Source organism: Mytilus edulis, chromosome 4 (assembly GCF_963676685.1).
Source record: "Mytilus edulis chromosome 4, xbMytEdul2.2, whole genome shotgun sequence".
NCBI lineage: Eukaryota > Metazoa > Mollusca > Bivalvia > Mytilida > Mytilidae > Mytilus > Mytilus edulis.
This window is the reverse complement of record NC_092347.1, coordinates 46,206,003-46,233,858: the sequence shown is the minus strand read 5'-3', so window position 1 is coordinate 46,233,858 and position 27,856 is coordinate 46,206,003. Positions and strand designations below refer to the sequence as shown.

Here is a 27,856-nt window from a genome sequence, read left to right as displayed (position 1 = left end):
GTGTGTGTTACATTTTAGTGTTGTGTCGTTGTTCTCCTCCTATATTTAATGCGTTTCCCTCGGTTTTAGTTTGTTACCCCGATTTTGTTTTTTGTCCATGGATTTATGAGTTTTGAACAGCGGTATACTGTTGCCTTTATATGTACATAAGTTTTATAATGAAAACTATCAATTGAGTTATAAAAAACATATGCATCATTTTTTTTAATTTGAGGTTTTTTATGACTTTAAACAGTTTTAATCCAATTTTCACCAAAAAGTATACAGATCGTTTGACCCTCATAAGAAACAACTATGCTAAGTTTCATGAAATTTGGATAAGCTGTTCTCAAGTTACGGTGCGACATGTTTACGCCAAACAGACAGACAGACTGAGAGACAGATACCGGACATTTGTACACCATAATACGTCCCGTAAAAATTTTGACAGGCGTATTAAAATAACTTTGTAGATTTTTGAAATACTAAGACTTTTCTACCTCAGGCATAGATTACCTTAGCTGGATTTGGCAAAACTTTTAGGAAATTTGGTCCTCAATGCTCTTCAACTTCGTACTTTATTTGGCCTTTTTTACTTTTTTGGATTCGAGCGTCACTGATGAGTCTTTTGTAGACGAAACGCGCGTCTGGCGTATATACAAAATTTAGTCCTGGTATCCATGATGAGTTTATTTGTCTTCGCCATTAACGACTCTTGATTCAGTAACTGCATTTTTATCAGCAACCATTGTTTGGGGGGAAATGATGACAAACGCAACAGCGTATTAATTTGGAAATGGATTAAATAAGTGAACTTGCTGCTCGAATGTTGCACATATAAATCGAACTTTTACTATGGGAAGATTGAAATAATCTCTTTTGTCGTCAAGTTCAATGTTAAGTTGTTAGTTAATCATATATATAAACTGTTTATGTAATATCATTTGTTTCTAGTTCATTTAAATATATTTGATGAACAAATACACTAAACGTTTAATTACTCTGAAAGCGTACATCACCTTTATAGGATCACGTGAAATAAAAGGTAACTAGTGGATTTTTAATTCTCTTTTTTAAAAGCCCTTACTAATATGAATTCTTATACTAGTCTACGATAGATAATCAATTACAGATATTTTCCAAAAAAATGACGTTTGGTTGGTTTGAACGAATGTTCTAATATGATTATTTTTATTTCACGTTGCTCATAAAAACTACTTTTTTTCGGAAAGAAAAAACATTGAACGTAGTAAACATGGTAAACAAAGTGTTTAATAAACACTCAACTGTTTGGGTGGTGAAAAGAATGTCTTTGCAGGATTATATTAATTATGTACTTATAAACATAGGTGTATTATAGAACCTCCTAATGAAAATTATCAGTGTCTTAATGTTTAAGAATTATAGTTAAATTTTAAGCGAGTATTATTATGGCCTTTTGATAATTTTATATAACGCTTCCAGCTACATATAATTTTCCTATTTTGTTCACTAATCAGTAGACAATAGATTAAGGTTGATGGGTTTTGTTTCCACGTTAATCAGGATATCATTTGAAGTATTGTCATTATATAACGTATATCTACTGCTGATATAAGTTTCAAACTGTAAAGTCCATTTTGTAACATATCATCTTGGGACATTTTGATTAGATAGCTGACTTTAAATGATCAAGGTTTAACTCGTTTACCACTTTGAAGTCTAGGTCGAAATACAAACTTTCATCTTGTATGTTCTGGAATACTGTAGATGATGAATTTGAATTACACATAGTCTGTTTTTTTCGGAGCATTATATCTAGATGCAGTGACCCTTAACTAAGAAAAAAGAAACAAAGTGATACGATTGATGTGCTTACAAAGTAAAAAAATGTCTACAATATAGTCAGTAATATTGTCTCATGTATTGGAGTCGTTTTCACTGTAGTTTGGTGATACATATTCAACTCACTCAAAACAATTGATAATTTAAAAAAAAAACGTGGAAAGATAAAAAAAAAAAAGGCAATCAAAATTAACGTTAACATATCAAAACTGAATAAAGATAGTCTCCTTAGTTTCAACAATAGTTCATGTTAAATCATCATGTTTATCATAATTATATAAAAAAAACATTTGTGAAGTTCAGTTAAATATATATAAGTGTATAGAAATGAACCAGACAAATCATTTTCATATTGCAAGTTATTTTGTTCCTTTTTTGATCAGGTTGGTCCAGGATGTAAAACATATCTACCAAAATAGCGCTAGTCTCTTTTTTGTTTTTTAAATAATCCGATGCATCAGTGAGGACCAATTACTATCCAAAAATATTCAATCAACAATTACTGTTAATAAAAATTGCTTCTATGGTATAGAAGATAATGAATGCTTAAATCGCGATGATAGTCAAAGATTTAATTTCTTCATTTAAACTTATTAATGCGGACACTTGTACTGTAAAGCAGTAAACTGAAACGGTGATAAATGTAAGTTATCATCACTTTTAAAGCTACTAAGTGTAACACACAATACAATCTGATAATATCTATTTATGGTACGTTTTCATAAAAACCTATCAAAATTTGAAAAAATATGTTAGTTTCTTTGTTCATTTTGTTGTTGTTAAGTATCAATTCTTCGTTTAATTTAACCACATCGACTATGATTTAATTATTAAAGCATACTGGTATGTTACTGAAATTTAAATACATTAGATAATGTTACGTAAGCGAATTGCACTGCAACTACCATATTCTTGACGTGTATAAGAAAAACAAAAGATACTCATAAGTCGAAAAACTGACAACTCCATGGCTACAAAAAGAATAAGAAACACCAGTAGTACACAACACACAACATACAAAACTAAATACTTAGCAACACGATATGTACCCAAAGCTGGAGTGATCTCAGGTGATCTGAAAGGGAAAGCAGATCCTGTTCAACATGTGGAACCCGATGTGTTGCTCGTCCAAGTTCAAACCCGTTGAACAATCTAATTCGGTAGGTCACTATCGGGTGAAAGGGACGGACTGTACCGTATAGCGGGTTATTTTTCGCGGATAGAAAAAAACTGCAACATAAATTCCGCCAATTTAGAAGTGTACATGCAAAGGTAAGCAGAATTCATTCAGAACCTTCTAAAGGACAAAAAGAAAAAGCACCTTGCGAAATTCTTTAATTTTACTTTCCGATATATTGATGATGTTCTATCATTGAATAACCCATATTTCAGCCAATACTTACATCTCATATATCCCAGTGAACCTGAAATTAAGGATACTACTGATACTAGAAGGACTGCTTCATACCTTGATCTTTTCCTCAATATTGACGCAGATGGACGACTTTACACGAAAATCTATGATAAACGGGACGATGTCAACTTCCCAATTATCAATTTCCCATTTCTCAGCAGTAACTTACCCTCTGCCCCTTCGTATGGTGTTTACATATCTCAATTGATACGTTATTCTCGTACTTGTTCACACTATACGGACTTCATATACAGGAGTGTGCTCCTTCCGCAGAAACTGCTCCAACAAAGTTAGGAGGAGGACAGGTTAAAATTGACACTCCGTAAATTTTACGGACACCATCACGAATTGGTTGATCCATACCATGTGTCTTTGACCAAACTAGCTAAGGACATTTTTACCACATGTTAAATTGTGGTATATCATTACGTCGTCTAATCTTTTAATTACCGAACGTGACTTGTTCCCGATTGTGACTGTTTTGCTGAGTGTGAATTCGCATTGCTATAAGACGTGTTACGGTACTTTTCTATCCCAAATTCATGTATTTAGTTTTGATGTTATATTTGTAGTTCTCATCGGATTTTGTCAAATGTCTTGACGTCTTTTCGGTTATATTCATGTGTTATGGAAAAGAAAATTAATCACCGCCATCATGTATTAGATTTGATTTGGTTCAACGATGTATTACGTATGCAGTTTGTTTCAGAATTAACCGGACATACAATATAGTTAATTGTCTAATTGCTACCTATGTTTGGTATTAATAAGTATTGCACTGTTCATTGTTATTAAATGTAATCTCAGTATTTAGTACAAATAAAATCTTAAATCAATCCCAATTCTATCTTATTTTTGATAGATAGTTTAATTCATTCAAATGTGATATCCTTTTTTGTGTGCTGTTTTACAAATTCAAATGTGACGTCGTTTTTTTTTTCCTTTTTTACAATTTCAAATGTGTCATCACTTTGCATTGAGGCCTTGACTAATTCGGGTGTGTCTATTTTTTGTGTTGGATTTTGTCCATTTATGTAATGTATCCGGTTGTTTTCTGTAATTAGTTAATACTTCAGTTTTATCATGTATATCTTTTATATAGTCATTTTATATAATTTTGGACTTTCCGAATAACAGGGATATTCTGGTCCCAAACAGAAAAACCTGGCCGCACTTCTGGCGTATTAAATTTTAAACCTGGTGCCTTTGTTAGCTATTATTCGTGTGTTTCTTTGTCAAATATGTTCTCCTATATTAATATTGTAGTCCTGTAATGTTGTGTTGTCATTTAAATGTTATATTTAACTTGGCCATTAAAGCGGGAGGTTTGGCATGTCACAAAACCAGGTTCAACCCACCATTTTTTTCTTTACAAAATGTCATGTACCAAGTCAGGAATATGGTCATTGTTATATTATAGTTCTTGTCTCTGTGTGTAACATTTTAAAGTTGTATTTCTTTTGTGTCGTTTGTTTCCTCTTATATATATTTGTGTGTGAATTCACATTATTATAAGACGTGTCACGGTACTTTTCTATCCCAAATTCGTGTATTTAGTTTTGATGTTATATTTGTTATTCTCATCGGATTTTGTCTAATACTTAGTTTGTTTCTGAGTGTGTTACATTTTAATGTTGTGTAGTCATCCTCCTCTTATATTAAGTGCGTTTCCCTCGGTTTTGGTTTGTGACCCGGATTTGTTTATTTCCATCGATTTATGAGTTTTGAACATCGGTTTACTACTGTTGCCTTTATTGATATAAGTTTTGAATCCGCTGAAATATTTCGCATACTTTTTAAATGAAAACCGCAAAATTTTACACCCGCAAAAATAACCCGCTATACGGTAGTAACGACGTTTAGAACATATCCTTTGTTATTAAAATCATACATTACATAACGGTCAACCAACTCCTGGAGAATTTCATGAATTTTACGAAGGGATAATTTCAACTTCGCCACTTGGAACTCTTGATTAAATAGCTTTCTTGGCAGTGACAGCTCTTTGTTTAAAGGAAGTACAAGCCCTGGAATATTGTATCAACTGTTAGATATATACTCCGTATGATGCAGGTGTGGAATGCTGCTACATAGAAATCGAAAGTTCACAATTGGGAAGCTGAAACCATCTCTTTTGTCGTAAAGTAATGTGTGTAATTGACCCCCCAAGTCAAGATATGAGATGTATATCAAGTTCGATGGGATAGTTGCGTTCAACCTCGTCACTCGACTTCTAATTATTAAGTGAGGAAACAATCTTTATATAGCATGAAAATGAAGTTAAGGATACTGCTTATTTCTTTTCTTCCTTCCTATGATGTTTCAGAATGAATTCAGCTTATAATTAGCATAGTAGACAATGCTTTAGCATGGGTGTTGTTTATGGACACATTGAGCTTAAATATATACAACTAGAAGCTCTAAAGAGCCTATGTCGCATACCTTGGTCTATGTGCATATTAAACAAAGGACACAAATGGATTCATGACAAAATTGTATTTTGGTGATGGTGATGTGTTTGAAGTTCTTACTTTACTGAACGTTCTTGCTTCTTACAATTATATGATCTTATATCTATAATGAACTTTGCCCATTAGTAATAGAGAAAAATATTTGGTAAAAATTTACATAAATTTACCAAATTAATGAAAATTGTTAAAAATTGACTATGAAGGGCAATAACTCCTTAAGGGGTCAATTGACCATTTAGGTCATTTGACTTATTTGTAGATCTTACTTTGCTGAACATTATCGCTGTTTACAGTTTATCGCTATCTATAATAGTATTCAAGATAATAACCAAAAACGGCAAAATTTCTTTAAAAATTACCAATTTGGAGGGCAGCAACCCAACAACCGGTTGTCAAATTCATTTGAATATTTCAGTGCAGATATATATTGACTTGATTAACAATTTAACTCCTTGTCAGATTTGCTCTAAATGATTTGGTTTCAGAGTTATAAGCCAAAATCTACATTTTACCCCTGTTCTATTTTTAGCCGTGGTGGCCATCTTGGTTTGATGGCCAGGTCATCGGACACATTTTTCAAACAAGATACCCCAAAGATGATTGTGGCCAAGTTTGAATTAGTTTGGCCAAGTAGTTTCAGAGGAGAAGATTTTTGTAAAAGATAACTAAGATTTACGAAAAATGGTTAAAAATTGACTATAAAGGACAATAACTCATAAAGGGGTCAACTGACCATTTCGGTCATGTTGACTTATTTGTAAATCTTACTTTGATGAACATTATTGCTGTTTACAGTTTATCTCTATCTATAATAATATTCAAGATAATAACCAAAAACAGAAAAATTTCATCAAAATTACCAATTCAGAGGCAGCAACCCAACAACGGGTTGACCGATTCATCTGAAAATTTCAGGGCAGATAGATCTTGACCTGATAAACATTTAACCCCAGTCAGATTTGCTCTTAATGTTTTGGTTTTTAAGTTACAAGCCAAAAAAACTGCAATTTACCCCTATGTTCTATTTTTAGCCGTGGCGGCCATCTTGGTTGGTTGATCGGGTCACGCCACACATCTTTTAAACTACATTGTAGATACCCCAAAAATGATTGTGGCCAAGTTTGGATTAATTTGGCCCATTAGTTTCAGAATAGAAGATTTTTGTAAAAGATTACTTAGATTTATGAAAAATGGTTAAAAATTGACTATAAAGGGCAATAACTCCTAAAGGGGTCAACTGACCATTTCGGTCATGTTGACTTATTTGTAAATCTAACTTTGCTGAACATTATTGCTGTTTACAGTTTATCTCTATCTTTAATAATATTCAAGATAATAACCAAAATCAGCAAAATTCCCTCAAAATTACCAATTCAGGGGCAGCAACACAACAACGGGTCGACCGATTCATCTGAAAATTTCAGGGCAGATAAATAGTTTCAGAGGAGAAGACTTTTGTAAAAGCTAACGACGACGGACGACGACGACGGGCGACAGACGACGCCGACGCCGGACGCCAAGTGATGAGAAAAGCTCACTTGGCCCTTTGGGACAGGTGAGCTAAAAACGCAAGGTTCCAAACGTATTGAACGCAGCAAAATTCAATCAGAAATAAATAAAATGATATGTAGGATACATGTCAATGAGACAGCACCAACGATCAAATATTCAAGTTACCCAAGGGTCAACATACAGTGTGAACCGTAGTAAACAATTGTCTGTACAATATGCCAAGCTCTAAATCGGTTTAGTTTATAAAATTTGTGAATAAAACTGAAAAAATGTCTGCAATCACCTCAAAATATTCTTCATAGCTTAAACATAAAGATTTGACATACGGTACAACTGATATCAAGATGCTTAGCTTCTGACAAAACATAAGTATTTGCTAGAATCTAAATAGTTCTTCTTTATATGCGAGTTTGATGTTTTAATATAACCATACACGTCCTTTATTATATGGTTTGTATGATACAATATGATGGACAAAAAATTATGACTGTAATGAAATACAAAGACATTTTACAACTAGTTTTTAGAGACCTGGATGGGTGTGCAATTTAAATACACTGCCCTCTTTTCCTTAAGACATCCTTTTCATTTTGACCTGAACTAAGCCATAATAAACCCTATGTATTACCCGAAACCAAAGGCTTAAGCTAGCTATAACTGTAAATTTTAACCCTAAAACTGTAATATAAATTATCCATAACCTCGCTCTTAAGTAAAAGGAGGCCTGGATATTGGATGTGTACTGTTGATATTTTAGTCTTAGATACAAGTTTTTATTGGCTTTGAACTAGCTGACAGTAACTTCGAGTACTCTCAGATTTGTTCTTTTATAGTGCCTTTTTTGTTGAAAGAAAGAAATGAAGGTGGACATAAACGCTGCTGCATCTGTGTTTTTGTTTGATGTTTTTTCTTTCTATCAATCTGATAAGTTAAGTCTGTCAACTGATTCATATAGTTTGTTTTTGTGTTGTGCTGTTACACCACTGTCTCAGGTTAGAGGATGGTTGATGTACCTGGTACTGCTAGTTCAGTGGTTGTCGATGGTGTTTTATGTCTGTCATATATGTTTTTCGTAAATTGTTTTGTTATAAGTGAGGCTGACAGCTAGTTTTCCCAATTGAATTGTTTCATATTTTCTATGTCAGTGCTTTCATGGCATCAGAGACATATATACGTATATATGTCTCTGATTGCATACTATATTGTATGCTTTTTTTAATTGTTGAAGGCCATACAGTGGCCGATAATTGCTAACATCCATTTTATTTGAACTTTGGTGGATAGCTGTCTCATTGGCAATCATATCTCTTGTTTCATATTAAGTTCAGGTGAAGTTTGGAATATGTGTAAGAATATTCACATAAACCTCTTTAACAGTTTTTCTAATTAAATAGAAACAAGAAGATGTGGTATGATTGCTATTGAGACAACTCTCCAAATGACATAGAAATTAAAAACTATAAATTACTGTTCCTAAGTTCCAATAATGTTAGGAGAAAAAAAATCCCTTTTGACAGAAGTTTTCTGGTATTAGTAATACTGGAAAATGGCACTTTAAATACTGGTTTGTGTCAGTTTTTTTAACCAAAGGCCAGCAACCTAGATAATCTAGAAAGTTCAACAATTAAACTGACCCCAATAGAATTGAATCAGCTGACATTTCAACCATATTTGACAAACCATTCACTCTCAAAAGGCCAAGTGAACAAATAAGAAAGTGAAAACATTTAATGTTTTAAAGCTAGATCTGATCTCTGTTTTATAAACATGGATGTAAGTAAAGAATATAAAAACATTATGAAGGTTTGACATTTTTTATAAAATCTTATACATTCAAAGATGTTAATAAATACATGTATGTGTACATTTATAAACAAAAAATTTGCACTGCAGATCATATTTTTTCATAAAAATAAGCGAGTCATAATCAATGAAAAAATTGGTTACATCATAAACAAGTCAAAATAAACATTAAAAACAACTTTTATGAAAAGTGTGAACAAGTCTCCGTAAGAATAAACCAGATGTTTGCTCCAGCGTATTAAAATAATTACTGGCATAAATTGGGGGTGATTTTATGTTTAATAAATATTTCTACCTGACCATCAAGTACAATGTAAATAATATAATCAAAGTAATGACCATTATAGAATTTTTGTTTGTTCACAAGGGACATAACTTTTCCAAATGGCATATACCAATACAGTTTTGTAAAAACTCACTGTTTCCAGTTGAGACATTCGTTTTATACCTGATAAAAATAAATGTACCTTTGACAATTGTGGGAATATTTTTTAAACACCTGAAGAAGGATATATCAACCTGATGATTTGATCGTTGGTTTCATATAATATCATGGATTATTATAACATTTATTAAATATATCTACATGTAAGTGTGGTCATTCATGAAACAACTTCACTAGTTCAGGTTGGCACTCAAGTCTAGATAAATATCCATGGAACAAGAAATACCTTACAAAGTTGAAATTATGATTACCTATATATATATATACATGTACCATTATACTAATTATTTATTTTATAGGCCAAAATGGTCCTTAATGCAACTACATGTACATATATATGATGGATGAGAATGCAATTCAAACTGTGATACATAAAGATCATAAAAACTCATAATATGATTACATTGTATAATTGTCTTGCCTTTGTAACACTGTACATTAAATATGAAAAAAATAAAACACAATAAATTAAATTTACCTACATTGAACAAGACACAGCAAAATGTATTGTAACATTTATGTGAATTATTTTTTATAATATATATACAAAATTTGCGAAAGCAAATACACAGATCTAACATTGTTGGGTTGATGTTTAGACGAGTTGTATATATATATATATATATACATATATATATCAGCATACATGTATGTTGTGTACAAATTATAAGTTATCAGTGTTTCATGAACTTTATTAAATGGATGATACAATCTTGGGTTTATCAAATTGTGCAAATTGAAGACAAATGATGCAAATATTGTTATTTAATCAGCAGTAAAGGTCAATATAAATACTGGATTATCAATTAGTTCACAACTTTCATACATTAATTATTCCTGTAACCAACATAAAAAAAAACATTTTAAATATTTAGGAATCGTGTATATTCAAAACAGAGAACAATTTTTCAAAAAAGGAAACAACAATTTCTTACATACACATTCAAAAACACTTTCACATGTAAAAATTCAAAGATAATTATTCCTGATACCACAATGTTTCTTTTAGTTCCTTTGTAAACTTTATAATAATATACACCTGAACATTTATCCTGTACGAACTAATTGCACACATGATTGTAAAATATGAAATAACAAGGAACTACAATTATATAGGTAGGTTTATAATACACATTGAATAAAAAAGTTAATTGATTAAAATATAAAAAACAATACTTTTGAACACAAGCACTAACATTTACATATAAAATTTAAAGTGGAATATAGCACTACACACATATATATATATATTATATACATGTATTATTAATTCATATAATAAACATACATGTACCTCAGCCATAATTAACATTAGAATACCAAACCTGTAAGTTTTAGGAATGGTTACATAGAAAATGACCCCTACTTCCCTTAGGTAGTAATATAGTCATTAGAGTGGAAGTATGAAAATAATAATCAATACAAATAATGTGAGTAGATTTACATGAAATTGAAATAACAAATCTCATATTTTTATCCATTCTTCAAAAATAATTAATGACCACAAAAATTTTTGTAGTTTATATTATGCAAAAGGCTTGAATATGTATAATATTGATGGTCAAATCAGTCATGTTTATATCTAATTCTGCAAATACTTATACCCGCTAACATGACTAATAGTCTTGCTTAAGTATTTCTTTTTTTTTTTACATTAGCTCTCATAATCTATCCATATGTTTAAACTCTTCAATATTTATCAAATATTATTTTTTTTCTGAAGAACAATTTCAAACCACAGGATCTAAAATTAGAACTAACTTACCAAGACTAGCAAAGGAACATACAATTTTAAAGATTATAGCAGAATATTTAATAAGTTGTACAAAAAAGCTTCATGTAAATGATGTATTAAAAACTTGAATATATTTGAAAGACAAGCGGTTTAAATTTTGAACAATTAGAAAACCTTACCCGTTTCATTCTCAAATGATATGATACATGTATTTGAAAAAATATTTTAAAATCAGACATGACAACAAACATTTTTGGCCAATTCAAAACATTTAACAGATTTTTGTGAGTAATGATATTAAGCAACGTGGTGGAAAACACCTCTTGATAGAAGATATTAAATTTATAATTTACATGCTAAAAAAGCATTTTTATCAGATCTTAGCTATACATGTAGGTAGCATATATTTTATATGCCTTAACTTTACTAAAGCACATGTAAATGCTTTGATATTAAATAAAATTCATGTTTTTATAATATCCAAATCTACATTGGTGTAAGTATGAATCACATTTAAATGTAAAACAACCTTAAGTTTCAAACTTATACAGTACTTTTACCTATCTCTTATTTTCAAGTTTGAATTTTCATTAGAAAGATGTAGGAGCAAACATATTTCGCTCTCGTTTATTTTGACGAACTTTTCTTGTAGTAGCCAACTCTACTGTTTTCTTTCCTATACTTTGTAGTTTATTTTTGACTGCAGATGTATCATAACTAACTCCTTTTGAATCTGTACTATTAGTACTTTCATGTCTTTTGATTTCAGAACCCGTCTTTCCTTCTTTATGGTATTCTACAAGTTGATCATCTTTAAAAGAATGCTCTGTTTCAAGTCGCTGCAGTGCCCCTGTTGAACTCGTTCTTCTGAGACCCAAACTTTTCTGTTCAACATTGTCTTGAAATGACTCAAGTTGATTTTCAGTGGAATGGTACTTATTTAGATCCCCATCTTTTGTCCATATTTCTCCCTCTAGCTGAGGAATATTACTTGTAGAACTTGATCTACGATGTCCAAGCTCCTTGTTCGATCCAAATAATTGACCTCGACTAAACTGAGGATTATCCTCAGAGGCTGTTAATTCATATTTTCTGAAAATTCTTCCACGTCTGCTTACTGCTGCAAACTTTGTACTTTCTAAAGCAGATTCTGTTCCTGTTTTTGGCGGAACCATTACTACTTTTCTAAAATCAACAAGATCATCATGGGATGACACAACAGGTTCTGAGATTTTTTTCTTCTCTTTTTCAATCATAGATAAGTCATCGTGAATATTAACATTTATTTTTTTATCATCGCTATGATCTTGGTCATTTCTGTGCTTTACATTGCTCACATTTCCTGCTGATTGGCGACGAGTATTATAATGTCTATATTTAGGTCCAACTTCAACCCAATAAGGTTCAAATTTGTGAATTTCACTATCTACTTGTGGGGCTTGTGCAGTTAATCCTAGTTTCTTTACCTCTGTAATCAAATTATCCTTAGGCCCAGCACTGGACTGAATATTAGAATACACCTGTGTGCTTACAGCGTCTAAAATGGAAAATATCAATCTAAACTCCATTGTATTGGATTGTAATTGAATTTTTATTTTGTAAAATTACTATCTTTGCTGGCTGCATGAAACTCAGAAAAAGTATAAGGCTGCCTGCATGTGGCATACATTTTAAACTATATGCATATATGTAATCATGGTACTACTTGTCCATATAGAGCTTGCATGGCCATTGAGGGTCTCCTAATGGAGCTACACATACAGGTATTATATAAACTCTTTTAAGTCCCTGTCCTAACCTTGCATTGTTGCCTAAATGTACAAAGGTAAAATTTCAAATTGATGTCAACCTTTTCATATCCAATCTTTTGTAGTAATAGTCTTTACAAATCACAAAAATGTGAGCATTTACCTCATAAACATACCAAACCTTTAAACAGACTTATTGAGAAGGGATGTAGTTAAGATACTGTTGCCAGGTCATTAAAGATGGCACATCTTTGTATTTCTATTTATTCACTCATATATATAGGGTCTTTGCATTGGAAATAAACACATTTATTCTAAAACCAGTTGTTGGCATGATACAGGTTATGTCCATCACATATATTTTAAGATGGAATGATACTAAACCCCTAACGGGAGTGATTGTGTCTGATTTTTCACATGATGAAGGCATAATCTTTTAATCAGTGTAATATATAAATTCAGGTCCTGAGCTGGCATGCCAATCATGTCAGTAACTGCTAGTAGTCCTTTGTTAATTTACGTATCATTGTCATTTTGCCTAGTTTCTTTTGTTACCTTTTCTGACATCTGATTTGGATTAGTAACTCAGTTTTAAAATGTCTATTGCTGTGTGTTTGTTTATTCTACATTGGCTCGAGGTATAGGGGGAGGGTTAAGATCTTACAAAACATGTTAAACCCCAACACACTTTTGCTGTTCCATAGTCTGGCGCCTCTGGCCTTTGTTTGTCTTGTAAGATCCCCGTGCCGGATTTTTTTCATTGTATTAAAGACACATTGGTCAGATTGTTGTCTCTTTGACACATTCCCCAATTCCAATCTCAATTTTATTTTTTTTATCCAAAGAACAAAATGATCAATTCAAATACGTACAGGTACAACAAGTGGCATGAAAGGGATATTTAGAGAGCAAAGCAATGTAAAATGCTACAGTGCGGAAGCTCAGGAAGTATTTATATCTGGTCAAAAGAAACATTTCTAAGATGGAAGGGGAGGTAATTTCTTACTTGTCTTTCTATCAGACAATTGACATCTTAAATTAATGCTTTTGATTAAGTTAAACCAAACATGTTATTTAAGTCCAATATATTGCCTTTTTCAAATAAAGAAAAGGGCGTACATGATAAGTATGTACAACATTAACAAGCATTTTTTGTTATCTCATAACTCTATTTTATGTATGTACAATTTATAATTTTAAAAATATCATTATCAAAAAATTTAGTAAGTTAGTTACACAATGTAAAAATCTTATAAAAGGTGACTCCACAGCATTTCTTTGATTTCAGTGTATAAGTTATTATAAAAGGAGGTTAAATCATGGGCAGTCAGTGACACATTCACTAAATTCTCTCTTAAATCATGGGCATGCATTGGCATTCACTAAGTTCTGTCTTAAATCATGGCCATCCCTGTGCACATTCACTAAATTCTCATTTTAATCATAGGCAATCACGTGCACATTTACTAAATTATCACTTAAATCATGGGCAGTCGCATTCACTAAATTCTACTTTAAATCATGGGCAGTCACATTCACTAAATTCTCCCTTAAATCATGGGCAGCAACATTCACTAAATTCACTCTGGAATTAGTATAGGTTAAAACGACCAATGATATTATTGTAAATCCAAAACCCTAGTTTGCATTTAAAAGGCCTCAAGAACATTTGAAATTTCTGCATAATATTCTTGAAAATTATTATACTTACTACATATTTACTAGTAGTGTGTTAAACATGGTGTTATAGGTATAGAACCACTAATTCGGCATGTTCACAAAAAACATACAAGACAGTAGTACAATGTATATGATTTAAACAAAATAGTTCCTTTGCATAGCTGTATATTCGTAACTTTGTCAAAAAGTGAACATTTGGGTAACTTTTGGTTTTAATTGAAAGCTTTTAAAGGACTTGGGATCACTCAGTCATGGCTGTTGCAAGTTTCTCTTGTATAACAAAATAAATATATGAAGTTTTAATAGTAATGCATTTTTGCTCTGTTGCTCAGATCAGAAGTGCCTTTTTTGTACACCCAAGTTCTTGGAACCAGTGCACTCTAATATGCAATTAAAGGTATGTTGAAGTTTTCAGCACAAGTCAGGATATGGTATAGTCTTGCTATGAAATGTACATAAGACCAAATAGTTATAAAAGCTTCAAATCACATTATATGAAATGAACATAAGACCAAATAGTTATAAAAGCTTGAAATCACATTATAATAGAAAAACAATGGACTAAGAACTAGTGGTTTTATTCCTGTAAACAATGGTAAATGCCAGGCGGAAGATATCAAAAATATATTCAAACTATAATCAATCATATCTTAAAAGATTTGCATTCACTTTAAACTAATAATGCAAGAATGTGGTTGTTCAAATATTAGAAATCTCTCTAGACAAATAAAACATCATATCACAAGAAAACAGTTGTAAAATATCTCTACAATTAGTTTACAAGTTATACAAAGCTGAGGAACAGAATTGGGAGAATTGTTGTGTGCTTAGTTCTACCTGTTCTGTGATGTGGCAGACATTGTTTTTGTCCTGTAAGATCAAATCAAAAATACAGCTCACTATATTGTGGAGATTTATCTCATTGGTGAAGTTGTTAAAATCAATTTAATTTGGTTTTTGGTGGATATACATATTAAACCACATCTCATTATACATGTATATAATATAAGTCATTTATAGATAAAAATTCAAATAAATTGGGAATGTGTCCATGGGACATTAATGATGCCCATGCTTGCATAACATATATTGTATAAAGAACGGTTAAAGTGATACCAAAATGTGTACTTGATCTGAGTATTGCAGTTTTAAGTATTGTGTAAGTTTCATAACATTTGGTTCAGGCAAACTTAAAAGAGGGACGAAAGATACCAAAGGGACTGTCAACTTAGAGAACGGAAACAAAAAATTCAGCAATTTTTCCATTTGTAAAGAGGCAGAACTCTAGAACAGTAAAACTAAAAGTGACACCACCCAAATCCAATCTTAATTGGTATTTTGTGGTAATAAGAATTGTGTATAAACATTTTTGGTTGAGGGGGTCTTAAATGAAAAAACGCAAACAAAATTTCATCAAATTTTTCCATTTGTAAATGGGCATAACCAGTCTAGAACGATTAAAGTGTTATCACCAAAATTCAAACTTGATTGATTATGTGGTTATAAGCGTTGTATATAACATGTATAAGTTTCATAACATTTGGTAAAAGCAAACTAAAGTAAAAGAATGGAAACGAAAATTTCAGCATTTTTTTCATTTGTAAAGGGGCATAATTCTAGAACAGTTGAAATGATGCTACCAAAATTCAGACTTAATCAGTGTTTTATGGTAATAAGCATTGTGTATATGTTTCATAACATTTGGTTGATGCAAACTTAAAAGTAAGAGAACGGAAACAAACTTTGGGATTTACAGACTAATGAACGTATGTACGGACCTACAAGGGTAAAACTTAATCATGAAGTTAATGCTCCCTCTGCTACGAAGTTCTATGGAACCTTTTTTCTCAACTTCCATTGCTGCTGTGAGTGCAAAAGTGTAATGTTGACCAAAAATACAGAATGAAAAATATAAAGCTTTTTCTTTAGATGTTTTTTCTTGATCTTGAAGATTACCTTCTGTCTTAAGTTTCATAACAATCAATGAAGGTTTAATTTGTATGTCAAAAGAATTTCATCCGAGACAGTCTTTTTTTAAAGGTGGTGATGGTTAATTTGAGCCATGCATAGATTGAGACTGGAATTTAAAAAAAAATGGAAATAAAATGCATATAGGCTTTTACTTTTCCTTTTCTATACGTCTTTACAGCTTTAAGATTTAAATATTTTTTTATTATAAATATAAGTAAAAATAAAATTGTCTCTATTTTCTTCTTCTCTTGAATTTCTTCTTGACTATACATTCCACTAATCAGTAATGGAGTGTTTAACTTTGTGTTATTAATAGCTGCCTTCATTATGAATAAAAAAAATACTGCTGATTTATAAGGGGCAATTTTTGAGAGCCTTAATTAATATCTTTGGGCAACAAATTTCTTTTCCTTGTTCTTGAGATTAAATGTTGAAAATTAACTAATAATAAAAAACAAGAATACTTATGTTAAGGCATTTTTTAACATCCCAAAAGTTGAGAATTTGAGAGGTTGTAAAAAAACCTAAGCAGTCTGATAGTTGTATAAATAAATATTTGGAGAAGATTAAGGGGAGACAATTCAAACCTGGAAAATAAATTAAAATCTTACAAAATTACTTTGTAAAGTAAATATATTTTACATTTTCAAGTAAATAAGGACGACTTGTTTAAGTATTACCCCTGACTGTCAGACAGATATTCATAAATTCTCAAACCTTGAAAAACTATAATTTAAAGGTCAAATGTCTTATATCTTACCATCCGTTTCCTCTGGTATAACATTAGTATATCTTCCAAAAAAAGGAAACAAATTTAAACTTCTAGGGAGCTGTGGTAGAAATCCATATCCACTGCTGGCCTCACTTTTGGCAACATCAACTTCAGGCAAAGAAAAATCTTTTGCATCTATAGTTGGCATTCCACCACTTTGCAAAGCATCTTCGTTCTCCATAATTCAGTTTTAATTTTCTAGAATAAAAAAGGATGAAATCAAAACATTAAAATAAGCCTTCAAAATAAATGTATAAAGTATCATTAAATAGACTATGTAAAGAGTATAATTTTCACTGTATATATTAATTTCAATAATTACTATAAAAGCTTTTGAAAAATAATGACCAGTACATGTAGATGCATATATGACCTGGAAAAAATAATTTCATGATCACAGAAAATTACCTACATGTACATGTAACCACAATATAACAAGAATGTACACATGATGTAACAACTTTTTAAAGGATGTATATGTACAAAAAAAGTATTTTTAATCCTAGATCTCCATTACTTAGCATGAACATGTAACTAAAATGTAGTTTAACTTACACATGTACATTTTTTTATGTACATGTAGTTTTAGACTTATAGACTTATCTATCTTTGAAATTTTTTTTTATATGCTTTAACAAATGGTATATTTACAAAATGTAAATGATTAAATTTTGTGTGGGCACACATAAACATACTAAAATGTAAGTTAATATTATGTTCGTATTGTGTTACAGGAAAACAACTTAAACATGTCAATAAATAGGAAGTTGAGCACCAGCAGTGATCATTGATTGACATTAAATAAATCACCACCCACTCATTGCTTATTGATGTACACTTTGATACATGTATACACATACACATGTATGTATGTATACACATATGTGATTGGGGTAAAAACATATAAATTGATTTTATTGAAAGTCATAACATAACATTTCCTATCATCTCCTACTATAAACAGTTGTACAAATATTTTCAATAGATAAGATTGTGTTCATACATGTACAACAGATTTTTACTTATTAAATTAATATTTCTCATCTAGTATGTCTATGTAAAATAAAAATTAACAAAAATTTAAAATAAAGTCAATGCTGCTGTGTATTGCAGTAAAAGCTGTTCATCCTCCAATAAAACCTGAAGATCATAATTATACTTTTATTGTGTTTGTGCCAACAGATTGTCAATGGTCCATTTGGGTGGAATCAGAAAAAATGAAGATTTTAACATATTGGGGCATATTGTTTCCCCCATTATATTTAGGAAAGTAAATTAAATGTCAAACCAACAAGTTCAATACCAGCTAACTTGCAGCCAAATTTCATTTAGATATCTTGTACCAGCCAAAAGTTTTATTAAAAAAAACATGTCAAATTTGTCAGGAGTGTGACGCTTTTTGTGTGACAGGATTTTTTTTTAATAATTTACATGTTGAGTAAAAATTATTATGATGAATGCATGTATATGAAGATGGTTTATAACCATTCTTCAATACTAGGTTTTGTAGATTATAGATTGGTGTTATCATTGCACAAATATTATGTAAATAAATATACATTGTGAAAAGGTATGTACCAAAAATTAATATTGGCAAAATTTGATAATTTCTAAATTAAAGTGTTATGGTTGTATTTTAAAGGAGTATTTGTGTGTAAAACTGGTAAGTATTTATTGTATACATGTATAAGCTATCCATAAAAGGCTATACAGACATCCTGAGGTGCATAATTCACATATTGGATTAACTTCTATACAAGCACCCAAAAATGTCAGGAGTGTGACAACTGTCTTTAAACATGTACCAAAGAATACATAGGACTTAAATATGTTCTTCTTCTTTATTTTTCAGTAGTGGCTATTCCAAAGAGAAGAAAAAAATTTATTACAACTGTGATATGTTTATATCATAGATGTGGGAGTGCATTATATATGTCAGGAGTGTGACGCTTTTTTTAAGGCATTTTCTGTCAATTCATAATTTCACAAGGACAAGTTCAACAGGTTTCTTTGTGTTAGAAATGTTAAAACAAAGTTATATTCCTATCATTTACCTCTTAAATGTGTTATTTATCATGATTGTTTTGACACAATAAGTTTTAATTAGTCATTTTTCTATTTTTTGTGCACAGTAATGTCACACTCCTGACATGAATTTAACAATTTAAGAAAAATATGAAAATTAGCTTTATTTTTAGGACAGATAGTTGAAAGACAGCTAGTAATTTAGAAACTTTTGGTAAATCTTCCATTCCTTAAAACATCCACTAGACTTGCTGACATAAGCCAGGCAAAATTATCTGGAAGAAATGATTCAAAGAAAGAGACTTGGAAAAAGAAAACCCGCAAATATTGGCTGAATATAAAATTAAAAAATTATCAGAGGAAGTTGGACAATCTTAAACAAAAAAAAAACTACAAAACCATGCTAACAAAAAAAGGCTTAAAGAAAGAAGAACTTTGAATTCCAAATTTGATAAACAATATAAAGAAAAACAAAGGCAGTAGCAGAAAAACAGTAGAAAAAAAGGAAGAAAGATAAAAAAGAAGTTGGGTTAAATAAGGACTTAGAATCGAACAAAAACAGCTTAAAAATTCAAATGAGAACAGATCTGTAACTGTGTCAGATTCCAGATCTACAGTGAGAAAACCTGCACAACACACAAGAAAACAACTGCCACAAAACCCAAATGCTTGGACGAGTTCTTTGAAACACATCATAAAAAATGCTACACCCAGAAGGGCCTTCTAGAAGGGATCATTTATAAGCATTTTTGTTTTGTGGCAATTGTTTTCTTGTTTGTTGTGCAGGTTTTCTCACTGTAGATCTGGAATCTGACACAGTCACAGATCTGTTCTCATTTTAATTTTTGAGCTGTTTTTGTTCGATTCTAAGTCCTTATTCAACCCAACTTCTTTTTTATCTTTCTTCCTTTTTTTCTACTGTATCTCTGCCACTGCCTTTGTTTTTCTTTATATTGTTTATAAAATTTGGAATTTGAAGTTCTTCTTTCTTTAAGCTTTTTTTTGTTAGCTTGGGTTTATAGATTTTTATTTTAAGATGGTCCAACTTCCGCTGATCAATTTTTAATTTCAGATTCAGCCAGTATTTGCGAGTTCTCTCATTCAAAGTCTCTTTCTTTGAATCATTTCTTCTAGAAAATTTTGCCCTGCTTATTTCAGCAAATCTGGTAGATGTTTTAAGGAATGGAAGGTTTACCAAAAGTTTCTTCATTTTACTAGCTGTCTTTCAATTATCTGTCCTAAAAATAAAGCTAATTTTCATATTTTTCTTAAATTGTTAAATTCATGTCAGGAGTGTGACGAATTACATCTGAATGGTTAATCCTTGAAACATCTTTAAATATACCATTTTAAATCAAAATAATTGTTCTATTTTGTACAAAATTCATTTCCTCACTTTCCTATATGATATTATAGTTGTACACACTTATTTCCTTTGATAAATTTGCATTACTCAGTGCACAAAAAATAGAAAAATGACTAATTAAAACTGATTGTGCCAAAACAATCATGATAAATAACACATTTAAGAGGTAAATGATATGAATATTACTTGGTTTTAACATTTCTTACACAAAGAAACTTGTGGAACTTGTTCTTGTGAAATTATGAATTGACAGAAAATGCCTTAAAAAAGCGTCACACTCCTGACATATATAATGCACTCCCATATCTATGATATAAACATATCACAGTGGTAATGATTTTTTTTCTTCTCTTTGGAATAGCCACTTCTGAAAAATAAAAAAAAATAAAACATTTAAGTCCTTTGTATTCTTTGGTAGATGTTTAAAGACAGTTGTCACACTCCTGACATTTTGGGGTGCCTCTATTTGTGTTTTTTTTAAATGGTCCTAAAAAGAAAGTCCTGTTCTATGGGTAAAGATATCAGAAATTGAAATCAATGATATAGCAATGTGTTTAGTGATTTTTTGTGAAAGTTTAAAGCATTTTTCAATCTTTATAAAATATGTCAGGAGTGTGACAAAATACTGAAAATAGAAGGCTTTTTCTACATACAATTACATTAAAACGGTACAATGAAATGACATTTTGTTTTTTGCAAATGATCACAAAATCTCAGGGCTTTCAAAGTTTACTATTGTAACTGAAATATATTAAGATTCTTTTTATTGGCAAAAACTTCAATCACTAGTTACTATTATTTTTTTCAAATTAAGCTATTCAATTTGATTGTTATTATATGATTTAGCAGAAAAGATGGAAATTTTGGTTTTAAAATTTTCCTTTTTATATTGACTTTCATTTGGAAAAGGTCTGAGCAATGTTTTCTTGACTGTTTTATTACCAAACTTGTTTTTAAGTAGTATGGTTTCTGTTAAATATTTTTGAGATGTATGTTATTAAAATTTAAGATTATTCAATGTGTCTGTTTCGTTCGGCCTGAAACTTTGGAAGTATAAAATTTAAAGTATTGGTAATAGGGCAAGACAAAAAGAAATACAAAATATTAAGTTTGAAATTGGACCCCCCATGTCACACTTTTGCTTCATTTTTTCTGATTCCACCCATTTGCCTATTCCCTTAATTTGAACTTGTAATTAGAGACCTTTTTTTGAGTTGTCTCCCTTATGAGGGACATTAATTTTTATCAACAATGGAGAGCTAGCAGAAGGACCAAATTTACCTGTGCTTAATATGAGTAATCTTTAGACTGTTAATGTTATCAAGGTTTTTAAATCTTTTTTTTTCTTCATTATGAACTAGAACTATTTTTGACCTTGGTGCCTTATTTTTTGTTAAAATCTAAACACTGCGACGTGTTTTTAAAATCTTTGTTCCCATAAAACTTTATTTCATCAAGGTCTCTTCTCAGAATATCAGCCATCTGTCTGGCACAGGATAACAAATCAATATTTAAGTAAATTTAAGTTGTGTGGTAATTCTTAGTACATTTGCGTAAATTAATCTTATCTTTGTGCCGCATAAGCATCTCTATAATTCAGCACATCCCTGAGCCACGACATTATATATTTTATGCATTGCATGCGCTTCTTTTTATTACAATTCAGACCGGCTAGTAACCGTTGTATAACTTTACACGTCTGAAGACGAATATTTGCGTGAAACATTTTTGTATGATTTTAATTCTGGAAATCAATCTGAAATCTACAACAGTCCATTTCCGAAAGTCGGGCTGGACCTTTACTTTTATGTGCATTCGGGATTTACACAAATTGTAACCCGAATAATTCAGTCAGTTACAAGTATCACAAAACTTCCCTGACCTCTTTTCTTTAACCATAATAGAGGGATGGAAGGAGGGATCCAGATCCCGAAATCCTGGGCTTAAAAACACGAAATCCTGTGAGGTCCCGAATTAAAAAAAAGTTAAATCCCGACTACCTGAAATTCGGAAATAGAATTCCCAGATCCCAAAATTCCAAGCTTAAAAACACCCGATCCCGGAGTTCCGATAAAGGTCCTACCCCCTCCCTCCCCCGTAATTCTATATTCTATTCATTCATAATCTTGAATTGAGACTTGATACTTCAAAATTACATTCTCTAATTGCACACAGGCACAATAAAAGAAAACAGATTTCGCTCTATATCTCTTCGAAATTGGAATTTGTGAAAGAAGAAATGACATGTTACATTTTATCTTACATGTGTACGTACTTTCAATTTCAATATGGTTCTAAATTTAGATTTAGTTTTCCCATAAATTGCGGACGGAATAGAAGACACCTGTTTATTTTATGCACATGTAGAAAAAGTTGAAAACTGGGAGTTGAATGACATATATTTTACTTATTTTAAGATAAATGTTAGAGTGAGACAATTTTTAAGTTACTGAGTAATTTTTGGGGCATAATTTGTTTATTTTTTGTTTCTTTTCAGTCTTTGTTCTTCCGACTGGTAAGTTTTGCACTAGTGGTCAAATTATTCTCTAGGTTTCTTATATGAATATAAATCATGTCTTTAAATTTTCAATAGCACAAAATACGAACATTTCAACGTCTTTTTAATTAAACAATTAAATTCACACTCTTTCATTAATTATTTGTAACCTATTATGAGGGGGGATAGGAACTTTATCGGGACTCCGGGATCGGGTGTTTTTAAGCTCGGGATTTCGGGATTGACCCTTTCGGGATCCAAGTCTTTTTTCGAATTTCGGGACCTCAGGATTTCGTATTTTTAAGCCCGGGATTTCGGGATCTGGTGTTTTAAAGCCCGGGATTTCGGGATCAGGACCCTTCCTACCCCCTCTCTATTATAAAACTTACGTTGAGTACTGTGTTTTTTGTTCAAGACTACGGTTTTTTAAAACGATATTGTTGGGTCAATTCAGGTTTCATTTTAATTAATTTGATATCAATAGAAGAAAAATTTTTACATGTTTATTTGTTTATAATTTTGTTGTGAGGCTTTTTTTCTTTCTGTTGATATCATAAACACGAAATGCCTTCTACGCGTCTAAAACAAAAAAAACCCAGTGTTTTTAAGTCAGGCTGCACACAGAACAACGTACAGAATGCTGTGATTTCTAATAGGAGTTATTTAGATAATTTCTATGGGGTTTAAGACAGCACAGGCGTGCTTGTTGGATTCATTATAAACCGCAGAAAGTAGTTTCTCTTTCGTGTGTCCTTTCTTGGAGTAAGGGAGATAACTTGCGTAACTAACGACGAACGTTTTTAATCCCGTATTCCGCTAGAGGCGTGCAATTACTTACACTTCGCCTTAAATGAATTAAAGAAAACATGGATCCATGCCTGTGATGCCTTTAGAGCGTTTTAAACAGCAGATATCTGGTTTAAACTAGACCATCATGTCCTGTTTTAAACTATTTTTATTCCATGATGGCTACTCAAACACTGCCATACAGTACTTGTTTATACTTGTTTTATCTTAGAGAGAATCAATAAATTTCTGTCAATACGTATAATCTAATTAACACAATCACTTGGACTTTTATTGTATTGTTCGTGTATTATATTAAATTACTGATTTAGCCCATATTATCATCCCCCCTTTTTTCATTGTTATCACTCCAATCGTCTAAAATCCTACCTAAAAAGTAGGATTTATACATTTTAATAATCTAATGTTATTCCTCCTAAAATATAGCAGAAAAAATACCTACTATGTATTATATCAACAGAGAATTATCATTGCGTCTTTCTGATCAGCTGTCTCCTTGTTTGCTATTGGACGTCCTTTACACACCACAGAAAGTTCAAGTTGAAGGTCGATTAAATCAAAGTACTAACGTACTGTTTACTCTGATGGCTAAAAAAGGAGGGTAAACACTCTGAGGGTAAACATTTTTTGGCTAGCCTATTTTGCCGGCACCGGCAGAGTAGAAAATATCTTATTTTGCCGGCTATTTTTAAATTCGTTTTCGTTGCTGGGGAAATAAAAAAAAATTGTTTACATCATTTTGGTCTTTTGTGGATAGTTGTCTTTTTAAACTTGTTTTTGAAGCAATGCGATTGATTTTGAAATATTCAGGGACATATGTATTTACAATGGGCTTTACTTTTATTTTTCATATAAGTTACACATAGTTAAAAAAAAATAATAAAAAAAACAACATATGACATTTCAGTTCAGTCAAGTATATGATTAGTTTTTGTCAGTGATAATTTTTTATTTTCACTTTGCCTGATTAATGTTTTTAAAAGATTAGATGTATCTCAAATATTGTTAACTGTTTTCTTACTTAACTACCGGTAAATAAGTAATTATTTGATTCTTTAATTACAGAACAAGAAAAGTCAATATTCATTAAGTCTTACCTCTCCAATTCATTAAACATAACTACAAAACACACAAGAGCCACTCAAAAACGGTTATTATAGGGTACCTATGAGAGATCTCGAGTCACAGGTTTTATTTGACAACTCGCAAGTTGAAACTTTCAAAAGTAAATATCAAATTTCAAACAAGGAACCGACTATTTTTTTTGTCGTCTATTACTAATTAATGTGTTCAGTGACGTAAAACCGTGCAAAGAAATCCTCGCTCAAAACTCCGGTGGACCTTCTACGGCACCCATTTGCAGTTAAATATCTTATTTCAACAAATTGATTTTATGCCCTGCATGTGTAACAGTAAATTCAGTCCAGTAGTAAAATTTGCCCGCAAGCCTTTTAATTTCTTCTTAGGCAATCAAGTCCGTCACCGTAGTTTTATTAGATATATTAGTCCCTGGATAAAGCTTGTGTTGTCATTTGTTATATAAACTGTTATCGGCAGAAAACTCATTAGAACTAAACCGAGATTACCCAGAGAAAAAAAAACATTTTCCCATCCGGCAAATCTTCTGGACAAATTGTTTATTTTTCTCAGCAAGTAAAGAATTTAACTGGTAGTATGACTATTTTGATGCCTTCTTCAGGTATATTAACAATAATGCCTTAATCTAGCGTATCCCTTTAAAGCTGAATGCTGAATTCTACTGTTGGAGATCGTTTATATGTTGACATGCATGGATGTCTTTCTGTTTTATTATCATAGTGTTTTTATGTGCATTACATGATTTTAGATTCCTCTAGAAAACTTTCACATTCAAATAATCCAATGCCCATGCACAGGTTAACCTAGTACATATTTTCATCTTTTCCTTTTTTGTATAACATGTTTAGTATAAATAGTCATTTTGTTTTTAAATCACACACATTTCATATGCTAAATAATAATGTCACTACCACATCTGAAGATATCTGAACATTTGAAGGTCCCCACAATTCAATGGTTACCTTAACTACGTGCTTTTAATGATCCTTTTGTGGAACAGAATCTGCTGACCCTTCAAGAGCACCTGCATGAGACCACCCCCAGTTTTTGGTGGGGTTTGTATTGCTTAGTCTTTATTTTTCTATGTTGTGTTTTGTGTACTATTGTTTGTCTGGTTTTTTTTTAATCATGGCGTTGTTAGTTTATTTTCGATTTATGAGTTTGAATTCAATTCAATTCAAAGTTTTATTGCCATATAAACTATACAGTTTGTGACATATAACAACAACAAAAACAAATAAAGACAATAACTAAGTAACTCAATATATATATACACAAATTCAGGTAAATATTAAAGGGTCCCCTGTCCTCAGTTCCATTGACTTTTTTATAAAGGATCCTAGTTTATTCACTTGTGTTGGTGTTGATGGGTTAAGTATATATATAACTTTAAATTTGTCATTGTCAGTGAGATTAGCAAATGAATTACTTTCTCTGTTAATGCAATTAAAATATGTTAATCTAATATTTGAATTTTGAGAACAATTTATTAAGAAATGTTTCTCATCATCTAGTACTTTGCATTTTTTGCAAAGTCTCTCTTCGCGAGGAATTTTAAAATGCCTTCCTTTTTCAATTAATAATGAATGGTCACTGATTCTATGTTTTGTGATTAATTTTCTAAATTCAAAGTTTGGGTTAGAGAGGTAAGGTTTGATCAATAGATTTGGCTCAAGTCCTTTATAAAAATTTAATTTACTTTTATCATCAATAGATTTCAACTTATCCATCAACAGGTTGTTGTAATATGAGTTTATTTGGGGTTTAATATAGCTTTTAATATTTTTTAATTGTTTTAAATGATTACAGGTTTTTAGTCTATCTATATCAATGTTAGATTCAGAAAGAATATCTTTTGCAAAAGTGAACCATGAATAGGAGCCACTAGAATCCAAAGTTTTAGTTAATTGAAAAGATTCATGTAATAAGGGATTCAAATTTGAGGTGAAAAGCCTTGCTAAATACATAATAGTTTGGGTTTTTATATGACATTCAATAGGCAGTCTTCCCAATTCGTTCCTTGTACCAAAATTTGAGGCACTCTTGTTAGTGCCAAGGGTAAACTTGCAATAACGAAGATGCAAGTTTTCTAGTGGAGTCTTGTCAATAAAATTAAATGGGTCCACAATTTTTCCAGAAACCAAAGCTCTTTTTTTAGCTTTGAAATATGTTATATATGAGTCCAAATATGTTATCTCAGAATTATAAGTTAATATAGGTCTCACTAAGGTGTCAAATAAGTCTCTTATTTGACACTCTGATAGGAAGGCTGTCAAGAGAATTAGTATATGTTTTAATAGAAAACAAAACCTTTTTTGCCTTTTTTTGTTAATTCAGCTGTACTATGACTGAGATTACCATTTGATTTAATCAGCAGACCCAAGTAAGGATATTCCATAACATTCTCTATTTTTTGGTTTTTATATACAAGTATAGATGTTTCAGGCTTTTGCTTTGTTGTTGAAAAGACCATACTTTTTGTTTTATTTATGTTTAGAGAAAGCTGCCAGTTTTCACAAAACATGGAAACTTTATTTAGACTATTTTGGAGACCCTCCTTAGATTCTGATAGTAAAAGAAGATCATCAGCAAACAGGAGGGAGCCTAGTTTACTATTTATGAGCTCCAATGGACTTGAGTTGTCATCTTCCAAACCTTTAGTGATATCATTTATAAAAATATTGAACAAAGTAGGACTTAACGAGTCCC

At 31.1% G+C, this 27,856-nt stretch overlaps 1 protein-coding gene across 3 annotated transcripts; it reads right to left on the bottom strand.

The window, feature by feature from the left end:
- Positions 1–10,212: 10,212 nt before the first annotated feature.
- Positions 10,213–24,589, bottom strand: LOC139519793 (uncharacterized). 3 transcript variants are annotated; one of them, XM_071312057.1, is made up of 5 exons: positions 24,492–24,583; positions 17,343–17,552; positions 15,449–15,481; positions 11,220–12,720; positions 10,213–11,087 (listed from the first exon to the last, which is right to left on the bottom strand). In XM_071312057.1, exons 2-4 carry the CDS (start codon positions 17,533–17,535, stop codon positions 11,774–11,776), a joined length of 1,173 nt encoding a protein of 390 aa, XP_071168158.1. In that variant the 5' UTR covers positions 17,536–17,552; positions 24,492–24,583; the 3' UTR covers positions 10,213–11,087; positions 11,220–11,773. The 3 variants fall into 3 exon arrangements, with proteins under 3 accessions (XP_071168158.1, XP_071168160.1, XP_071168159.1); XM_071312059.1 differs by lacking the exon at positions 15,449–15,481 and having other exon boundaries at positions 24,492–24,589; XM_071312058.1 differs by lacking the exon at positions 15,449–15,481 and having other exon boundaries at positions 10,213–12,720; positions 24,492–24,586.
- Positions 24,590–27,856: the final 3,267 nt, after the last annotated feature.